The sequence below is a fragment of the Eurytemora carolleeae genome, unplaced genomic scaffold (assembly GCF_000591075.1).
Source record: "Eurytemora carolleeae unplaced genomic scaffold, Eaff_2.0 scaffold559, whole genome shotgun sequence".
NCBI classification, from domain to species: domain Eukaryota; kingdom Metazoa; phylum Arthropoda; class Copepoda; order Calanoida; family Temoridae; genus Eurytemora; species Eurytemora carolleeae.
Genome location: NW_019396544.1, coordinates 8,466 through 26,634, shown reverse-complemented (window position 1 = coordinate 26,634; position 18,169 = coordinate 8,466). Strand labels below are relative to the sequence as shown.

At 31.5% G+C, this 18,169-nt stretch overlaps 1 protein-coding gene across 1 annotated transcript; it reads left to right on the top strand.

Annotated features, from left to right (window-relative positions):
- Positions 1 to 635: 635 nt before the first annotated feature.
- On the top strand, positions 636 to 13,936 carry LOC111705239 (E3 ubiquitin-protein ligase CHIP-like). Its single transcript, XM_023477727.1, is given in 10 exon segments — positions 636 to 934; positions 3,370 to 3,440; positions 5,041 to 5,102; positions 5,551 to 5,642; positions 6,599 to 6,642; positions 8,173 to 8,261; positions 8,861 to 8,904; positions 12,103 to 12,201; positions 12,940 to 13,049; positions 13,527 to 13,936. Coding segments are annotated over 10 exon segments (870 nt in total). The 5' UTR covers positions 636 to 826; the 3' UTR covers positions 13,678 to 13,936.
- Positions 13,937 to 18,169: the final 4,233 nt, after the last annotated feature.

Genomic DNA, 18,169 nt, shown 5'->3' with positions numbered 1-18,169 from the left:
AACAAGAAAATTGCAGTACACAAACAGAGTAAACTTGTCCGTCTTCATTGTTCATCTTGCGGAGACATTATAGACAAATCTTTACAGTCTTTTACCCAATTTTCATAAAATAGATTCTAGCAGACATAATAATATTATGGCTTGTTGAAATTAGGTATTACAATGCTAATTCATAACGAAGACGATATCGAATTTGTCACTGAATTACCATGTTTTTTGGGACACCCTGTATTACAAAATGCATCTCATCCTTCATTTTTTAACGTAAAGGTAATCGGTAAGCATTCTATTTTTCAAAATCGATGCCATGTTTTAGAAAATACTACATTCGTTATTACATCTGGCCTATCTGGCGCTAGGAAAACTTTTATTTTCTGTCAACTTTATTCCATTTATATGGCAGTCGGAAAATTGATAGATCAGATGTTGTGCAGTTCAGATGTTTTTTAAGAGAAAAATTTTCAACGACGACATTTAAAAAGATGAAATTTATTTTCTAAATTATAATAATAATAAATAATTAAATGTTGCAACACAGTGTAAAAATTTCTTAATCTAAAATTCACATAGAAAAGATAAGGAATATTGTTTTATTGATTTTATTTAAGTTTTGTTTAACTTTTATCTTATTATTATACATAGTTTGAAAGAACCATATGATCAATCCAAACCAAACTTGTATCAAAACACAAAGAGCAACAACACTGTCGAAGTTGTCTTGGATAAATATTACTCAGTTAAATCCAGAAACAAAGGGCTTTAAAACTATCTTTGTTTAGAAAATTTGACCAAATCGTAGCGTTGTAGTTTCGTGAAAACAAGGTTGATGATAAAATCCAAAATGGGTCGAGAAACAGACAAGGACTTTAAAGAACAGGGAAATAAGTATTTCAACGCCAACAAGTTTGACAGCGCTATCTCCAGCTACTCAAAGGAAACAAAATAATTCTAAAATATTTATATTTTATCTTTTTATAAACTGTTATAATAATGCATAAAATAAACAGAAAAAAATGGTTATGTACATAATTTGTTGTCTTGGACAGATCCGAGTTTTAACCCACCAACCCTCCAATAATTTTGTTCAAGCAGCAGCGCTCAGCTTAGAAATTGTCTTATTGTGACCTGACCCTTAAGATGACATAAATGATTAATCTAGGATACCTTTTAAAGTTTTTTTTTCATCACAGATGTTGATGCCCAAATTATTCATTCATTTTTCCTAATTCACAAACCCGTATAAGTAAATGCCGTTCCGCGCTAACAAATCTGTTTTAAAATGATTTTCAAAGAGGGTTAAAGGAAGATTTTTCTAAAATTAAACACAAATAAGCAGGAAATTTCATAGAAAAGGAATTTTGGCCCCCCCCCCCCCCCCCCCCCCCCCCAAAGGGGAGGAAGTCCAACCACAACAATTTCTCGTCCGAGCCACATTGTTCTCATTTTTTCGTCCGAGCCACCTCGAAATCCTCGTCCTTTCAATATTATTTTTTTAAGTGTCTAATCCTCCAAGATAAAACTATTTTTAAGGAATCGGGCCACGTTAGGGCATAAATGAAATATCAAACTTTTGTAAATCGAAAAAAAAGTTTCAATTGAATTAAAGATTAGAAGTTTAATGTCTTTAAAAATGTTCACCTATTTTACGCACATTTTCAGATATTCAGTTTATAGAACTTCAATCTGTTTTGTTAACTATATTGAAAACCATAGAATTTTTTCGGGTGGTTCCATGGGGAAAATTATAGGCAGAGGTATACCGAATATTTTGCTATTTATTTTATATCACGAAGGTTAGCCATTACGGAGGCAGAAGAGATTTAAGTTTTACCAAAAAGTTTGACATCATTCTCATGGGTTTAAAGATTCCAACATGATATAATCATTGCAATACTTTAGTCCATCCATATTTTATGCCTTAACGTGGCCAGATTTAAAAAAAATACTTAAATTTTTTTTAAAAATTTAAATTTACTTCAAAATGTTTTTTGCTTTTTTTTTAAAAATATCAAGCCTATAAAATACCGAAAACAAAACATATTTAGGATAAATTTTTCCATTAATCACAGGAAAATAAATATCCATGAGGAGGGAAAGAATAAATGATATTGCGACGTTATCATCAACCTTTAATGTTTCTCAAGTGCGTTTAAATAAATTATAAGAATAATTTGCTGGATTTGCTGACTGTATTGAAGTAGTTCAGAGTGGAAATTCTAAATTGAAGTGGTTTCTAGTGGAAACCCGATGTTAACTTAGTTTCTAGTGGAAACCTTATGTTGAAGTAGTCTCTAGTGGAAATCCTATATTGAAGCAGTTTCTAGGGAAACCCTATGTGGAAGTAGTTTCTAGTGAAACCCTATGTTAAAATAGTTTCTTGGGAAACCCTATGTTGAAGTAGTTTCTAGTGGAAACCTTATCTTGAAGTAGTTTCTAGGGAAACCCTATGTTAAAGTAGTTTCTAGTGGAAACCCTATGTTGAAGTAGTTTTAACGAAAACCCTATGTTGAAGTAGTTTCATGTGGAAACCCTATGTTCAAGTAGTTTTTAGGGAAACCCTTGTTGAAGTAGTTTCTAGGGAAACCCTATGTTCAAGTAGTTTCTAGGGAAACCGTATGTTGAAGTAGTTTCTAGGGAAACCCTATGGTGAAGTAGTTTCTAGTGGAACCCCTATGTTGAAGTAGTTTCAACGAAAACCCTATGTTGAAGTAGTTTCTAGTGGAAACCCTATGTTAAAATAGTTTCTATGGAACCCCTTGTTGAACTAGTTTCTAGGGAAACCCTATGTTGAAGTAGTTTCTAGGGAAACCTTATGTTGAAGTAGTTTCTAGGGAAACCCTATGTTGATGTACGTTCTAGGGAAACCAAATGTTGAAGAAGTTTCTATTGGGAACTCATATGTTGAAGTAGTTTCTAGGGAAACCCTATGTTGAATTAATTTTTAGTGGACACCCGATGTTAGAAGAAGTTTCTAGTGGAAACCCTATGTTGAAGTAGTTTCTAGAGGGATATTCTAAGTTAAAGTAGTTTTTAGTGGAAACCCTATGTTAAAGTAGTTTCTAGGGAAACCCTATGTCAAAGTAGTTTCTAGTGGAAACCCTATGTTGAAGTAGTTTTTAGTGGAAAACTTATGTTGAAGTAGTTTCTAGTGGAAACCCTATATTGAAGTAGTTTTTAGTGGAAAACCTATGTTGAAGTAGTTTCTAGTTTTTAGTTTTTAATCTCTCAAATTTTAAATGAGTTGTAAAATCTACAAGTGACTCTTGTAAATAATGAATAATTTGTTTAAATTTTCTTTAAAATTGATTTTAATTAAAATCTCTCTATTTGGCAAAATTGTCAAGTTTTTGAATTATTTTGATGGTGCAGGCTATAGCATTAAATCCTAACATTCCTACGTATTACACCAACAGAGCCCTCTGTTATATGAAAATAAACAAGTAAGTATAAAATCTGTGTTTTAATATCACTTGTATATTTTCTTTACCTGATCTGAGATTAGAACTTTTGTGGGGATATTGTTAATCTTGAACGCTTAATCTCAATATTCAATGTGGTAAGTTTATAAGGCTAGGAAAGTTATTTCGTAGACAAACGCATCTTTTGTACTGCAGTGTACTGTCTCTGGGCGGTAAAGTAAATACAAGAGTAGAAGTGCCACAGCATTACATGGGATCCATAGGAAACTATAACATTAACTAGATCATATTATCAAAATTAAGCGCATTTAGCTCTTTCAACATCCGTTAGTATGGGTTCAAGCATATGATTCTCTAAGGAAATTATAGGAAAACTTCTGCATTGTTTTTTTTTAAACTCTATCAATGAGACCCAATTAACATACAAATTGGATTGATATTATCCCCTACCACTGTATTGTCTTACAATACTAATGAAAATAAAAAACACTGAATGCATTATATTTCGCCAAATTTATTCAAAAAATGAACTGTGCTTTTTGTTAAATTTCTTGCACAATTGGTTTTTTTGTTTTCTTTGAGTTGCGAGTTCAAAATTCGTAAATGCTGGAAACAGCTTATGTTAAAAAAAGGTCCACTACAAGTTTTTGTCAGGTCCTGTCTATCTTCAGGATGGCCTTTTTAGCTCTCCCCATGGGATCTGGTTGCCTGCACATGTTTTCGCCGTGTAACCTGACACAAACTTCCTCATAACGGTGAATACTTTCCACAAGCTCCTTGCTTGGGAAAGACAGTGATTCCCGGTTCTTAAGCTTAATCCAGTTACCGGCTGTTGTTTTAGATGTGAGGCCTTCAACTTTGTTACACAACTTCTTGGCAATATATTCGGCAATGTAATTTACTGCCTCATTTGCAGATTTTTTCCGACCCAGCTGGTTTAAACCTCAACTTGGTCCTCTAGCAGAATAATACCAGGCTGTATTATCTCTTTCTGTTCATCTTCATCTAGAACCTAAACATACCCAAATTATTCATGTAAAATTTTCTTTGATATATACATTAAAACAATTTACCTGGGAAGAAATCAATGTGGAAACAGATTCTGTGTCCATTTCTTCACTTCCCTGGGGTGTCTCCATCTCTACTGAAGGATTACTGACACTGAGAGCATTTTTTGGGTTTGCTCCTACCAAGATGAGTTTGATTTTGTGCATGACATCTACAGGTCCTGAATGTGAGGTTTCTAACAAACATAAAAGACTGAAAAAGTTCTCCAGGCAATCTTGGTTCAGATTTTTGGTTAGAAGATAATCTACACCTTGCTTCTGAAGGTTCTCAAAAAGACTTAACAGAGAATTGATGCCAAGTAGAATGCCTGTTTGTTGGCAAGTCTCATCGTTATTCTTTGCAATGTGGGTACTTTAAGTTTAAGGATCAATGCTTGATCTCTCATTTAAAGTTATCCCTGCAGGGTATAACCATCACAGTATATCGAAGAGAAATTAAACTAATCTGTTTAAGATGGAGATCATTGCTTGATCTTGTGATTAACAACACAAAAATTCTGAATTCTGTTAAATATTGGAAAGTTTATTATTTTACAAAAAATATGAAAATTTAGATTTGCTCAGGCGGTTCAGGACTCAAGAGCTGCATTGGAGAGAGATTCAACACTTGTCAAAGGTGTAAAAATAAAAATATGTTAAATAAAATAAAAAGGGGAAATGAGAAGATTACAGATTTCAGCCAACTGTCATATCGACTGAAATTGGGAAAAGTTACTTTTGCGCTCCAGACATGGTTTCTCGGAAGTGAAGATTTTTTTATCAAAGTAAATTACTTGTTTTGCGGTTTCCAAAATGTTTTTACAATTTATATACCTTCTGAGTTGACAGAGATGTCTTCAGGTTTTACTATGAAATACTGAGAAATGAAAGAATAATAACTGAAATACTAATAATTGAAAGACTAATTTGAATTAAAGACTGATTTAAATGGAAGACTGAAAAATAAAAAACAAATAATGGAAAAAACCAATAATTTAAAAAATGAAAAAATCTTTATTCATGCCAAAAATCATTAGAAAGAAAGATTTTGAAAATCACAATATATTTTAGATTAAAATGTTTAGGTCATTTTTATCTGGGCAGTTCTTTATTAGAACTAGAGAAGATAGATGAATCAATTAAGCATCTTCAGACAGCATTTGAACTCGCTAAAAAGGTAGAAATTGATCATTATTAACTGAGAAAATATTTTATTATTAACTGCACAAATATTTGATTATTAACTATGGAAATATTTCAATATTAACTATGGAAATACTTCATTAATAACTATGGAAATATTTCAATATTAACTTAACTATGGAAATATTTCAATATTAACTATGGAAATACTTCATTAATAACTATGGAAATATTTCAATATTAACTGAGAAAATATTTCATTATTAATTGAGAAAATATTTTATTATTAACTGCACAAATATTTGATTATTAACTATGGAAATATTTCATTATTAAGTGTGGAAATATTTCATTATTAACTGTGGAAATATTTCATAATTAACTGTGGAAATATTTCATTATTAACTGTGGACATATTTCATTATTAACTGTGGAAATATTTGATTATTAACTGCGGAAATATTTCATTATGATTTTACATTATCAAAGGTTGCTAGATTGTTATACTTTTAGACGTAGAACCACTAATATTAAAATTATTTGTTTTTTTAACAATAGGTTGTCAAAAAATACACTAATTAGACATGCAGCTAATTTATTTAAAAATTTTCGGTATTCAACCTTTAGAAAATATATGCTATTTTTAAATCTCTATTTCTCTGGAATGCTGTTTCTCCAGAACGTGGATCCCTGAAATCTTTATCTAGGCTGCCAGGCGCCCGTATTATTTTTAAAATTGTTATTGTTGCTCTTTATCGATTTTTTGTCGTGTATTTGAAAGATCAAATACATTTTAAGGCAAATTTTTTTTCAATTCCAATCATCCATAAACCTTCCCTGGAATCATGTGAGGTCCCTAAAAACTTTGGGCCCGATCGGTTCAGCCGTTTTGACGTTAATCAGTTCTTTTGAACAATTAGAATGAAGGTTTTATTTGTTGATTATTTTTAAAAATGCCGTTTAAAGTGTTAAAAAAGATTTAAATTTCAGGATCCGGGATCCTATTACGATGATACAATTTCTAGTAAACTAAGGTAAGCTATGTATGGAACCCATAGCTCCAGAACGTTTAACACTTTCCAAGAGCTCTATGAATCCAGACCGTTTGGATCCTTGGATTCAAAATATTTTTGCTTCCTGGATCAAAAAATGTAGCTCCAAAGATCCGGATCATTTGATCTCCTTGGATCCGTATGCCTGAATCCATAGCCTTCTTGGATTTTGATCCTTGGATCCAGAGCTGAAAACTTCAGAATGGTGGATATCGGGATTAATGCTTAATCCACTCTTTTTCTTAATCTCGAGATTAAATATTGCTTGTTTTCCTCTCATTTTTAATCTCCAGATTAATTATCCGATCAGGATTAAGGATATCCCATTCTAAAGTTTTCAGCTCAGAATACTTAAGCTCCAGATATTTTGAATCCGGATCAAAGTTGCAAATTATTAAGTAAAACTTACATCAAAAAAATTTGTGCTCTAGAGACACAGGTCGTTTAAACTAATGAGAGATTATTTACAACTTCCTTGTTTCTAAATGGAAATTAAAATTTTAAAATAAAAATCAGTCAAAAAGGAGACGAAATTCGAAATATTTCTCTAGAGAAAGAAGTTGGTTTATAAAACCAGAAACCCAATAAACGAAATATTCCAAGTTCGGGTTATTTCTAGAAAAAATGAAGTTGAGAAATTTTATAAAATAAAGGAAACCATTCTAAACCATATTTGATAATTTGAATTTTTCCATTAATCTTTTTACTTTATCCGCACAAATCATATCGTACTTTTATTCTAGACTGAACCAGTCAAGTATTTATTCTAGACTGAACCAGTCAAGTATTTATTGCCCCTGATGTGAAGTAGATTTAATATTTTAAAGTTTAACAAGGATTAAAGATGTTTTCCAAAATTTTATATTTCAAACAGAGGATTTTAGTGGGAATATTTGACTAAACTGTTTGCATTTAATCCTTAATAGCTTTTATACCAGTGGCCGAATTTAAAGAATTTGAGCGGCGGTTTAAATTTAAGCCGTGGCTTAAATATGGTTGGTTCCACTTAAAATTGTATCAAATGTTTCAAGATTTAAGCCGGCGCTTAATTTAAACCGGGTTTTGGCGGATTTAAACCGCGGCTCAAATTCTTTAAATTCCATCTCAGATCATTTAAAATGAAATTTAGTTTGCTGGTTCGTTGGTTAGTTGGTGGGGTGGGGTCCCTGATTAGTTGGTTGGGAATGGGATTTGGTTGGTTGATTGATTGTTTGTGATTTGAGTGATTAATTGTTTGATTTTTAACCATTGCGATTTATCAATAATTTCATTTCTTGATTTACTTATTAATTGATTGTTTGATTTTTAATATTTTGATTGACTGATTCTGATATATTAATCGATCGATTGATTCTGATTCATTGATTTTGATTCATTGATCAATTGATTGATTCAGTGAATCATTGACTCTGTGATTCATTGAACATTATCCGATTAATCTATTGGTTCTGATCCATTGATCAATCGATTGATCGCTTGATTGATTGATTGATTGATTGATTGTCTGTCTAGGTTGGCCCGGAAGAAGAAGTTTAACCTGCAGGAGGAGAAGAGGATTCAGCAGGATATTGAACTCCAGACCTACATCAACAGGAACATTAACACAATAAATCAACTAAATGATAAAATTTGACAAAATCCTAGAACAAGAATACCCTACCCCCTTAATTGTCCTGAATTTTAGCATTGGAAAAATAAATTTTATGGCCACTAAATCATATATTTTACCATATTTTAAGTCATTTTGAATCACTTACCTTGATTGTTATCCTTAAATTACAGTCATTTAGCCATTTTTGCCACATTTTTATCCTAATACCCAGGATCTGGGTGTAAATTAGTTCTGAGATTCAACTTTTTTGCCCCCCCCCCCCCCTCCTTTTTAAATAATATTTTTTCCCTTAAGTCAAAACCAAACTACAAGGGGTTTCTTTTAACAGAGTGACGCAGCCCGCGTAAACTTGTGTAAAAAAATTTTGTATTTTGGTTGTGCAATGGAGTGTTTTTGGTATAATTTTTTTCCCCTATTCTCCCTTTTTATCCCCTTTTTTCTTTTTCTTCCCCTTGCTTCCTTTTTTCTTTTTTCTTTAATTTTCGTACCTGGACTGAATTCTTTCCCCCTCCTGAGGGGTGGGGGTGGGGGGGGGAGTAAAAATATACTCCCCTGTGGTGATCGTACCCTGCAGAGATAATTTAAATGAAGGGATCATGTAAATGTTAAAGCTAAGGATATCCCATTCTAAAGTTTGCAGCTCAGAATACTTAAGCTCCAGATATTTTGAATGCAACAAATAAAAAGATAGTTTTGGTGGAGGCACATTGATCTATAATCTTAAAGGAAAATCTGATTTTAATTACTATTTCATACTTCTAACAGGGGCGGGGCAGTGCACCCTGCTTTCTGGGCGGTCTGGGGGGCCCACAATGGGGTCTCTTGCAGATTTCAATTCCTTATGATTCCTTAAGGAAACCCTTTAATCAATGAGGACAATTATGCTTTATTTAAGGATTCAAAAGTGAATATTTTGGTCTGCGCAGCCTTTTTCTTTTGTTTCTTGGATAATAGTTCAGTTTGTGATTTTGTAGTTTCACAAATGGGTTGAGGGTTTGCTTTCTATCATACTAGCATCTCTCACTGCCATCGGCATTCCACTTAATGAATCAAAACATGAGTAAAATTATAATCGTTTAAAGTAAGCCAATGATAATAATGAGGACATACTTGAAAACACGTATTGAGAACACACATATACAGTTTATACACAAAGGATAAGACTATAAAGACGACTGAAATCTTAATAATTAAAGTAAAGTTCTACGCTCTTAGATATATCTTTATATGTATATTTTTTGCTTGTCTGTTTGGGTGTCTGCTTGTTTGTATCCAATAAACATCAAAACGGCTGAACCGATCGGGCCCAAAATTTTGTGACCCCAGGGAAGGTTTATGGATGATCAAACTGTCAAAAAAAAGCCTTAAGTATCCCGAGGGTAACATAAACCAAAATAATAATTAAATTTTAAAAAAATATTTAAAATAATTGATTAAAAATTTTCAAGTGTTTCTTAAATTCACGAGCAACGCAGGGCATTTCACCTAGTTCTTAATATATGCAATGGTTTGATAACGTCTTCTGCCTTGAATATTGTTTTGTACTATATTCTTGAATATTCTTGAATATTGTCTTTTACTAAATTCTTGAATATTCTTGAATATTGTCTTTTACTATATTCTTGAATATTCTTGAATATTGTCTTTTACTATATTCTTGAATATTCTTGAATATTGTCTTTTACTAAATTCTTGAATGTTGTCTTTTACTAAATTCTTGAATATTCTTGAATATTGTCTTTTGGTTGCTTAATTTATCATTTGACATTGGAAGAAACAAGTTTACAGTTGCAGGAATAATATAAGAAAACTGACAATATAAATTCCGAACAGTCGTCTGACGTCTCATCCTTAGCTATATTCCCTGAGTTAGGGGGATATAAATGTACAAAAACAAAAAAGTAGGAAAAAACTTGCCACTTTGTGTTAAATTTGTCTTCCTTTTTCTTACTGATCAATATAAATTCTTGTGAATTTACTTGAGATATAAATCTGCCCTACACTGGTTTAATCAAGTACATTAACTGAATCTTTAAATAGTATTTTCTATTTTCGTAGAATGTTTCACATTCATCAGATTTATATTATTAGACTGATGTACTCATATCATTTATTTCAATATTTCTCAGTTCTTAAAAAAATATTTTTAAAATAAATTCGGATGTCGAAATAATTTCATGATTGTCATTATTGTCATTTTATTGTTATTTTATTGTCATTTTATTGTCATTTTATTGTCATCATTGTAATAATTGTCATAATTGTCATGATTGTCGTGATTGTCATTATTGTCATTTTATTGTCATTTTATTGTCATTTTATTGTCATGATTGTCATGATTGTCATGATTGTCATGATTGTCATGATTGTCATTATTGTTATTATTGTCATTATTGTTATTATTGTCATTATTGTTATTATTGTCATGATTGTCATGTTGTCATGTTGTCATGATTGTCATGATTGTCATGATTGTCATGATTGTCATGATTGTCATGATTGTCATGATTGTCATTATTGTTATTATTGTCATTATTGTTATTATTGTTATTATTGTCATGATTGTCATGTTGTCATGATTGTCATGATTGTCATGATTGTCATTATTGTTATTATATTATTGTTATTATTGTCATGATTGTCATGTTGTCATGATTGTCATGATTGTCATGATTGTCATTATTGTGAAATTCAAAGATTTGAGAAAGTATTGGACGAATTTCTGTTTTTTTGTGTGTGGATTTTTATATATCTCTTACTAATTCAACAAAGACACAAAAAAACCTGTACACTGCACAGTGTATAGTCCTTATACATCATATTTCCATCTGTTAGCAATAATATTTTTCGACAGAAAGGTTTGCGTTTTTGTAGATCGTTGTTTTTTGTTGTTTTTTTAAGAAAAGCGCATTATATTAACGATTAATTCTATATTATCTACAATGAAGGGCTAATTATCTACCAACTTCAATTTCCTTAAATGGAATTAAGTTTTGTTTCTTGATAATACCGTGTGTTAACTAGTCAAATTTTGATCCTAAAAAAGTCCAATGAAGTCTGTTACTTTTATCTGGAGACTCGTTAATCTTGAAAGCTTCAGATAAATGGAATTCTTCTGCGGTATCCCGTGGTGGGCATTACCTGTAGGGATTTAATTGAGGAATAAGAATTTATCCTCAAGTTTTAAAGTGCCCACATTGGATATCTAGATCTTGCGTTTAAGAATGACGCTACTCCACACACGAAAACTCGGGGTTCAAACCTTTGAGGGGGTAAAGTTAGACTTCCATAACTATAAATAAATTTGGCTTGTCTGTCTGTTTGTTTGGGTGTTTGTTTGTTTGTTTGTGTCCAATAAACGTCAAAACGGCTGAACCGATCGAGCCCAAATTTTTTGTGGGACATCTAGGGACCCCAGGGAAGGTTTATAAATGATCAAAATTTCAAATATTTGTCTCCATCAAAATTCGATCTTCATTAAATTTTTGAAAATTTTGAAAATCCACGAAATTTTGTGTGAAAATCCGCGAATTATTTTTGTTTTGTTTTACGATGTATACAAAGAGAACATGTTCACAATTAATTTAGAAGATGGGCGCGAAGCGCCCTCTAAGGCTAGTAACTATAAATTTACTTGAACATTGTACAGCATATGTACATCCTTTCTCTGAGGAAATGGTTCTTTTCTTAAATTTTTTTTAGATAAAATGGGAAAATTTTCTTCTGTGATTGGTTAATAAAAACTATTGAAAAATGAAACATTGAAAAATTTGCAACAAAAAATCCCCGATTATTTTTATTTCTAATCCGCATGAAATAAATTTGTTCAGGGAAACGGAGATAACTATGATGAAGTTACAGAAGAAATATCAATTGTAGAGGTGGAAGCAGACAAATATATTGCAGAAGTTAACTCACTTTTCTCTAAGGTAAAACATAAAGAAAAACTTAAAACTAAGCAGCTGGATTACCGTGTATAAATATATAACTAGCGTGGGAACCCAGCTTTGCCTGGAGTTTTCACTGTAAACGTCGTTAATCGGTCACTAGAAATTACGGTTTCACTCCCTGTAGAAGGCTTTTAAAATAGGACATTTTCATCTTAATTCTAAATTGTGAACATTCTGACAATTTTTTCTCTTAACAAAAAAAGTTGACCAAGAAAGTTTGCACATTTGCACATTTGCACTTGATGTCAAAATAAACATTTTGGACAATGTGATAAACGTGAACCTTTTGAGCCTGGGATTTAATAAATATAATACACATCTCATTTTTGTTCTTTTTGAGCCTCTTAAAGAGTCTGTAGACGAAATTTTAAGTGACCTTTCAATCAGACTTTAAAACTTTATCTGAGAAATAGAGATGGAAGACATTGGCTTTTTTCTTTCTTAAAAAGTGTTGAATGCAGATAATTTCTTTCTTTCTAGATCCTGTTCATTAAATCCGGAAGTCTCTTTATGGAAAAATCTAATCGAAAAAAAATCTATTTTGAGAAAAGAAAAAGATGAAAATTTCCATTATTTAATTTTATACAAGGATTTTAGATGGTACCGTTGTGATTAGAACATGCCACTTTAAAAATGGAGGGTTACGTCTAAAATCACTTTAAAAGGGAAAACATTGAATATATACAAACAAAGTAAAAAACCTATCTCTCTATGTAGGTAGATGATCGGAGAACTAAACGCGAGGTCCCAGATTATCTTTGTGGAAAAATAAGTTTCGAACTTCTCAAAGATCCAGTCATAACTCCCAGTGGTATAACATACGACAGGTCAGTTTTTTATAGGTTGTTTGGTTACATCATTGCTTGGTTTCATTCATGGTTGATTGGTTGGTTAGGTTGTTAGGTTGCTTGGTTGGTAAGGTTGTTAGCTACAAGGTGTCCCACGACAAATGACAGTAGGAAGTCAACCTTCATGTCATCTTTCTACTGTCAAGTATCTTAAGAAATCCTGTAGTAGGTTCTTTTATACTTTTTCCCGATTTCTGATGAACTTTAGTTTTGAATTTGCACAGTTGGTTGCTTGGTCGGCTGATTTTACGAATCTACAATCTCATTCTTCCTCCCAAACGAATTGGGTCTTATCCCTTCATCTTTGGTGATTTAAACCTTTGAAATTTCAAACTTTGATTTTTTAATTTAACCGAATTCATAGCTTGAAATATCTAAGGTCTTCATGAATGGGTATACGGATTAGTAATTTAGAGTTTGTGACAAAGACTCAATTCCTTTACTTCTATATTTCAGGAAGGATATTACTGAACATTTGGAGCGAGTCGGTCACTTTGATCCCGTGACCCGAACCAAGCTGACCCAGGATATGTTGGTCCCCAACTACGCCATGAAGGAGGTGGTCGACGACTTTGTTTCAGGAAACGAGTGGGCCTTGTATTATTAGATTCTAGATGCATTTCAGTGATAGAATTATAAATTTTTTAAATAAATATATGAGCAACATATTTGACGAATGGTGACTTTCGAATGCATCGGACTAAAAAGTTATTATTAGAACAACAAATGCATTTGAAGAATGAATGTGGTGATGTATTTATGTAAGCGTATGTTTACTCTACTGTCGTTTATTCGTAAATATGTAATGTTTAATCAACCCTAAGCTGATTATAATTTCCATAATAAAGAGTAAGATTTTATTCTAATCTTGATTTTCTATTAATGTAATGTGTATCCATATATCATTAAATCTTATGAGTTAAAAAAATTAAGGAAATTTTTTTTTAAATAATATGTTCCCGTCCTTCTTATTTTCTTATCCAAGTTTTCGCCTATCTTGACAAAACAGAAATCTTAATTTTTTTTTCTGTCAAAATTCATAACCCATCACCAGTTTAAAGGGACACTAAGCGTAGTTTTAAGTGACTCTCCTTGCAAAGATGACAAATTGACGATGCCCGATCAACTACTGTTCCCTGAAAAGCTTTGTCTGAATTTGAAATAAATAATTATAATTTTGAAAACTGATTATTTTGAATTGTGTTTTCTCTAAAAAAAAGTGACTATTACTTTTCAATGAGCGGAGTTAAGTAAATCAACAAAATTTCTTCTCTCAGCCACATTTTTGTCGATGATGGTCAATGACCTCCGATCACAAATTTTCTTTGTGATCTAGATAGATGACCACAATTGGAGACTGTAAGCAAAATTTGAGCCTTTTATATCAATTTTAAGAACCATATGCACTATGCAGCTTGTACAAAATTTGATGTCACTAAGTGTCGAAATGCCCCCATACTATCCTTAACAAAAATCAGGGTTTTTTTACTGACACTACTTCCACCTAAGTTTATTAAGTTCAAACCTATGAACCATTTGTTTTTTTACTGACACTACTTCCACCTAAGTTTATTAAGTTCAAACCTATGAACCATTTGTTTTTTTACTGACACTACTTCCACCTAAGTTTATTAAGTTCAAACCTATGAACCATTTGTTTTTTTTTCTTGTGTCACCCGAGATTGCGCACAGATTATTTCACTTAAAGATAAAAATTTTAAGCGATTAGTAAAACTATTTGCTTTTTAACAAAAAATAGACTTTAAATATTGCATTAATGTCGTCTTCCTATTCCACAGTTTTCTGGTTTTCACTGTACAAGTTAAACCATAACATTTGTTTCCTAAATGGTATAATTGATTAAGTAAAAATAATAAATTTTAGTCATAATTCATTAAAAAAAATTAAAAGCGTTTATGAAAAACTTTCATAATATTTACCGCCAAAGATCGCCCGGTATACTCTGATTGTGGTCTAAGCGGCTCGGCGGCTGACAAACCAGCGGCACAAATGCCAATTCATGGTGTATAACTGGCATATTTGCTATTTTGTAGAAAATCCTTTAAGAACACCACTCGGGGGTAAATTTTACAATTCTTGTTAATTAGATTGAAAAATTCTTAACCAAATACGATAAATACACAATAAAAACAAAAAATGTCAAATATGATGTTGATATTTCGTCAAATTAAATAAATTTTAATTAATTTTAATCTTACTGGATGGCATTGCATCTTTCGCATAAAATTGAATGTACTGTACATTTTAAAATCAAAGCTGGACGAGCTACAAGGTCACAAATTCGTAATAGGAAAGTTAGCTTTTAACGTTTTTTAAATAAATCCGATGACAAAGGCGTATTATAGAAATTTATTTAATCTAGGGACAATAAAGTTTTCACAAAGTTTTTGTAAAATATAGCAGAAAATTTTCAAACTATTTTGAATTGCAAATTATTATTCAACGCAAACTGCAGTTCATGAGTTTCAATATCTTGTGCTACAATTTTAATAACTTGATCATTTTTTATAATCAAACTGTTTTCCACCACCTCTCACATGAGGAAAATGCTGCCATGAGCCCCGCAAAATGGTCTCTAAGCCTCCGTATTCGCAGATAGTAATTATATATAAGCTTTGTATAGTTATGCAATGTTTTCTTTACATATTCAGTAAACATTGCATAACTATTAAAATATTGAAAAGTTTGTATACTTCTCTACAATATCTATACTATAAAGATAGGATTAGCGCCAGCTGATTTTAAATACTTATATGCAAATCCAGAGGCTTGGAGACCATTTCGCGGGGCTCACGGCACCCCTCCTCACTTACATTACTTTCAGTTTGTTTTCAACAAAATATATACAATAGCACTACTTTAAATATGTCTGCATCTTATCCAGCTATTAGGCATTGCATAGATCTAAACTTCTGAGTGGATATTGTTTCTTAAAGGATTTATCTCGATATCCAATGTGGGCACTTTTAATTAAAAGAATCTATGCTTAATCCCTCTATCATGGTTATCCCCAGGGCCGGTAAAGCATCATACAATTAATCTGTAAATCTGTGTAAGATAGCAGGGGCGGATACAGGATATAAGTGAGGGGGGGGGGAAGATTTTTTATAAACAAAAAAATTCATAATTAGGAACAAAAAATCGTGCCGTAATCGTGACTAAAGACTAAAAAACTAGATTTTTAACTTTTCACTCATAGTTTATTATGACAGATATTTTTCCTGTTTTGCACTAGGGTTTCTTTCCCTTAAGCATGCTATTGAGAAGCTATTCTGAAAAAAGGAACAAAAAATTCCAAATTCAGGGGGCTGAATGTCCCCCCGCCCCCCCCCCTGTATCCGCCCCTGGAAGAAAGAGATCAATGCTTTAACCCGAGTCGATTTACAGTACAAAAGTTTATAACTTCCCTATTTATTAAATAATTCTTGTTTTTATAACTTTCTCTGATACAGTTTTCTGTACATACATTACAAATATTAAAATTTTTGATGAATTGCTGGATTTAAAAAAAGATTATTAAAGTGGATATACATTATCACTCAATATCATCATATCATATCAATACCTATTTTTGTAGTCTCATTTTAGATTAAGAAGAATTTTTAATGTTTTTTCGAAATTATAAACTACTTTTAATATTTTTAATTAAACTAAAAATAAATACTTTTTGGAATTCATTAATCTTTTTCACATCATAAATATCTCGAATGGAATTTTTTTATGATGTGAAAAAGTTTTATTAAAAAATTTTATTTGAAAACTTATTCACACGTTAAGGTTGCAGATAAAAAGATATATTGCACAGAAAAGATTATATATATCCGATTAAAGATATGAACATGTTTGTCGCAAATGGATTGAAGGATAAAAAAAGTTTTCCGAAAAACGTGTTTAATTAAACTGAACATCTGCATGAGAAATTTGCTGTTTCTATAGAGCTACAGGATGTCCAACGAAACATGACATGTTGGTGAAAGTTTAAAAGTCTTGATTTCAAAGTAAAAGATTTTTAAAACTAAATAAACTGCAAAAATTCTATAATATCTTATAAAGTATATGGAAGAAGACATTCAAAACTAATCACAAACTGTTATGTTTCGTGGGACACCCTGTATGTAGCTCCCAGAGAATGTTCTATCCTTCTTTATTCGTTTATCGTTTTATCCCCCCGATTTACGCAAAAGTTCGTTATATAGATCGACTCCCACCACTACTCTATAAACATGAATACATCTAAACAGTTTGCTTTTAATCTTTGTGACAGAAACAATCTCAAGTAATAATAATTTTAAAACATTTTTTTAAAGTGAATATTTGCAAATTATCTTTTTTCCATCTCATAATCTGAGTTCGTATGTCCATTTGACAGCCCAAATTTTTATTTTTAATAATCTTTTTTGTTTGTTTATTTTCTTGTGATTTTAAAAAAAAAGAAAATTTTTTTATCGATTTTGATGGTTATTATATCGTTAGAACTGACGAGGGTCAACCCAGACCGAAATATATTTTCAATAAATGTGGAACTATAATATCTACTTTTTTTACTCTACAGAGGTTTGGTACATCACCATCACCGAATTTTAACTAAATCCAATCTCTTGTCAAAATCTGAGCTACTTCTTCATATCTCGGGGGCTCAGCTACATTTTGCCTAGTCAGAATCGTCAGAACTTGCCTAGTTCACTTTTGCCTAGGTTACATTTTGCCTAGTGTCACATCTTGCCTAGGTAACGCAAGAGCATGTTTTTTGCATATTGCTTTGTTTTTAAAACAAATTTTGCCAAAAATCAAACATTTTTGCTTAACCAATTATATTTTAATAAATTAAATGTTATAGGAGAATTGAATTGTATCTTGTCCTGCAACATTCTTATTACCCTACAAAAGATAAAATATGGTTATATATCAGATATATATATATATATATTTTAATTACAGTTTACATCATGGAGTATACATAGGTATACCTACAGTACATATCTTTATTATCATTATTTATCTTATTTCTCAATCACAGCCTTTTCTGTCTTAGCTTTAGTCTTCAGCAGCTTGTTGGTATGGTCATGGGTTGGGAGTAC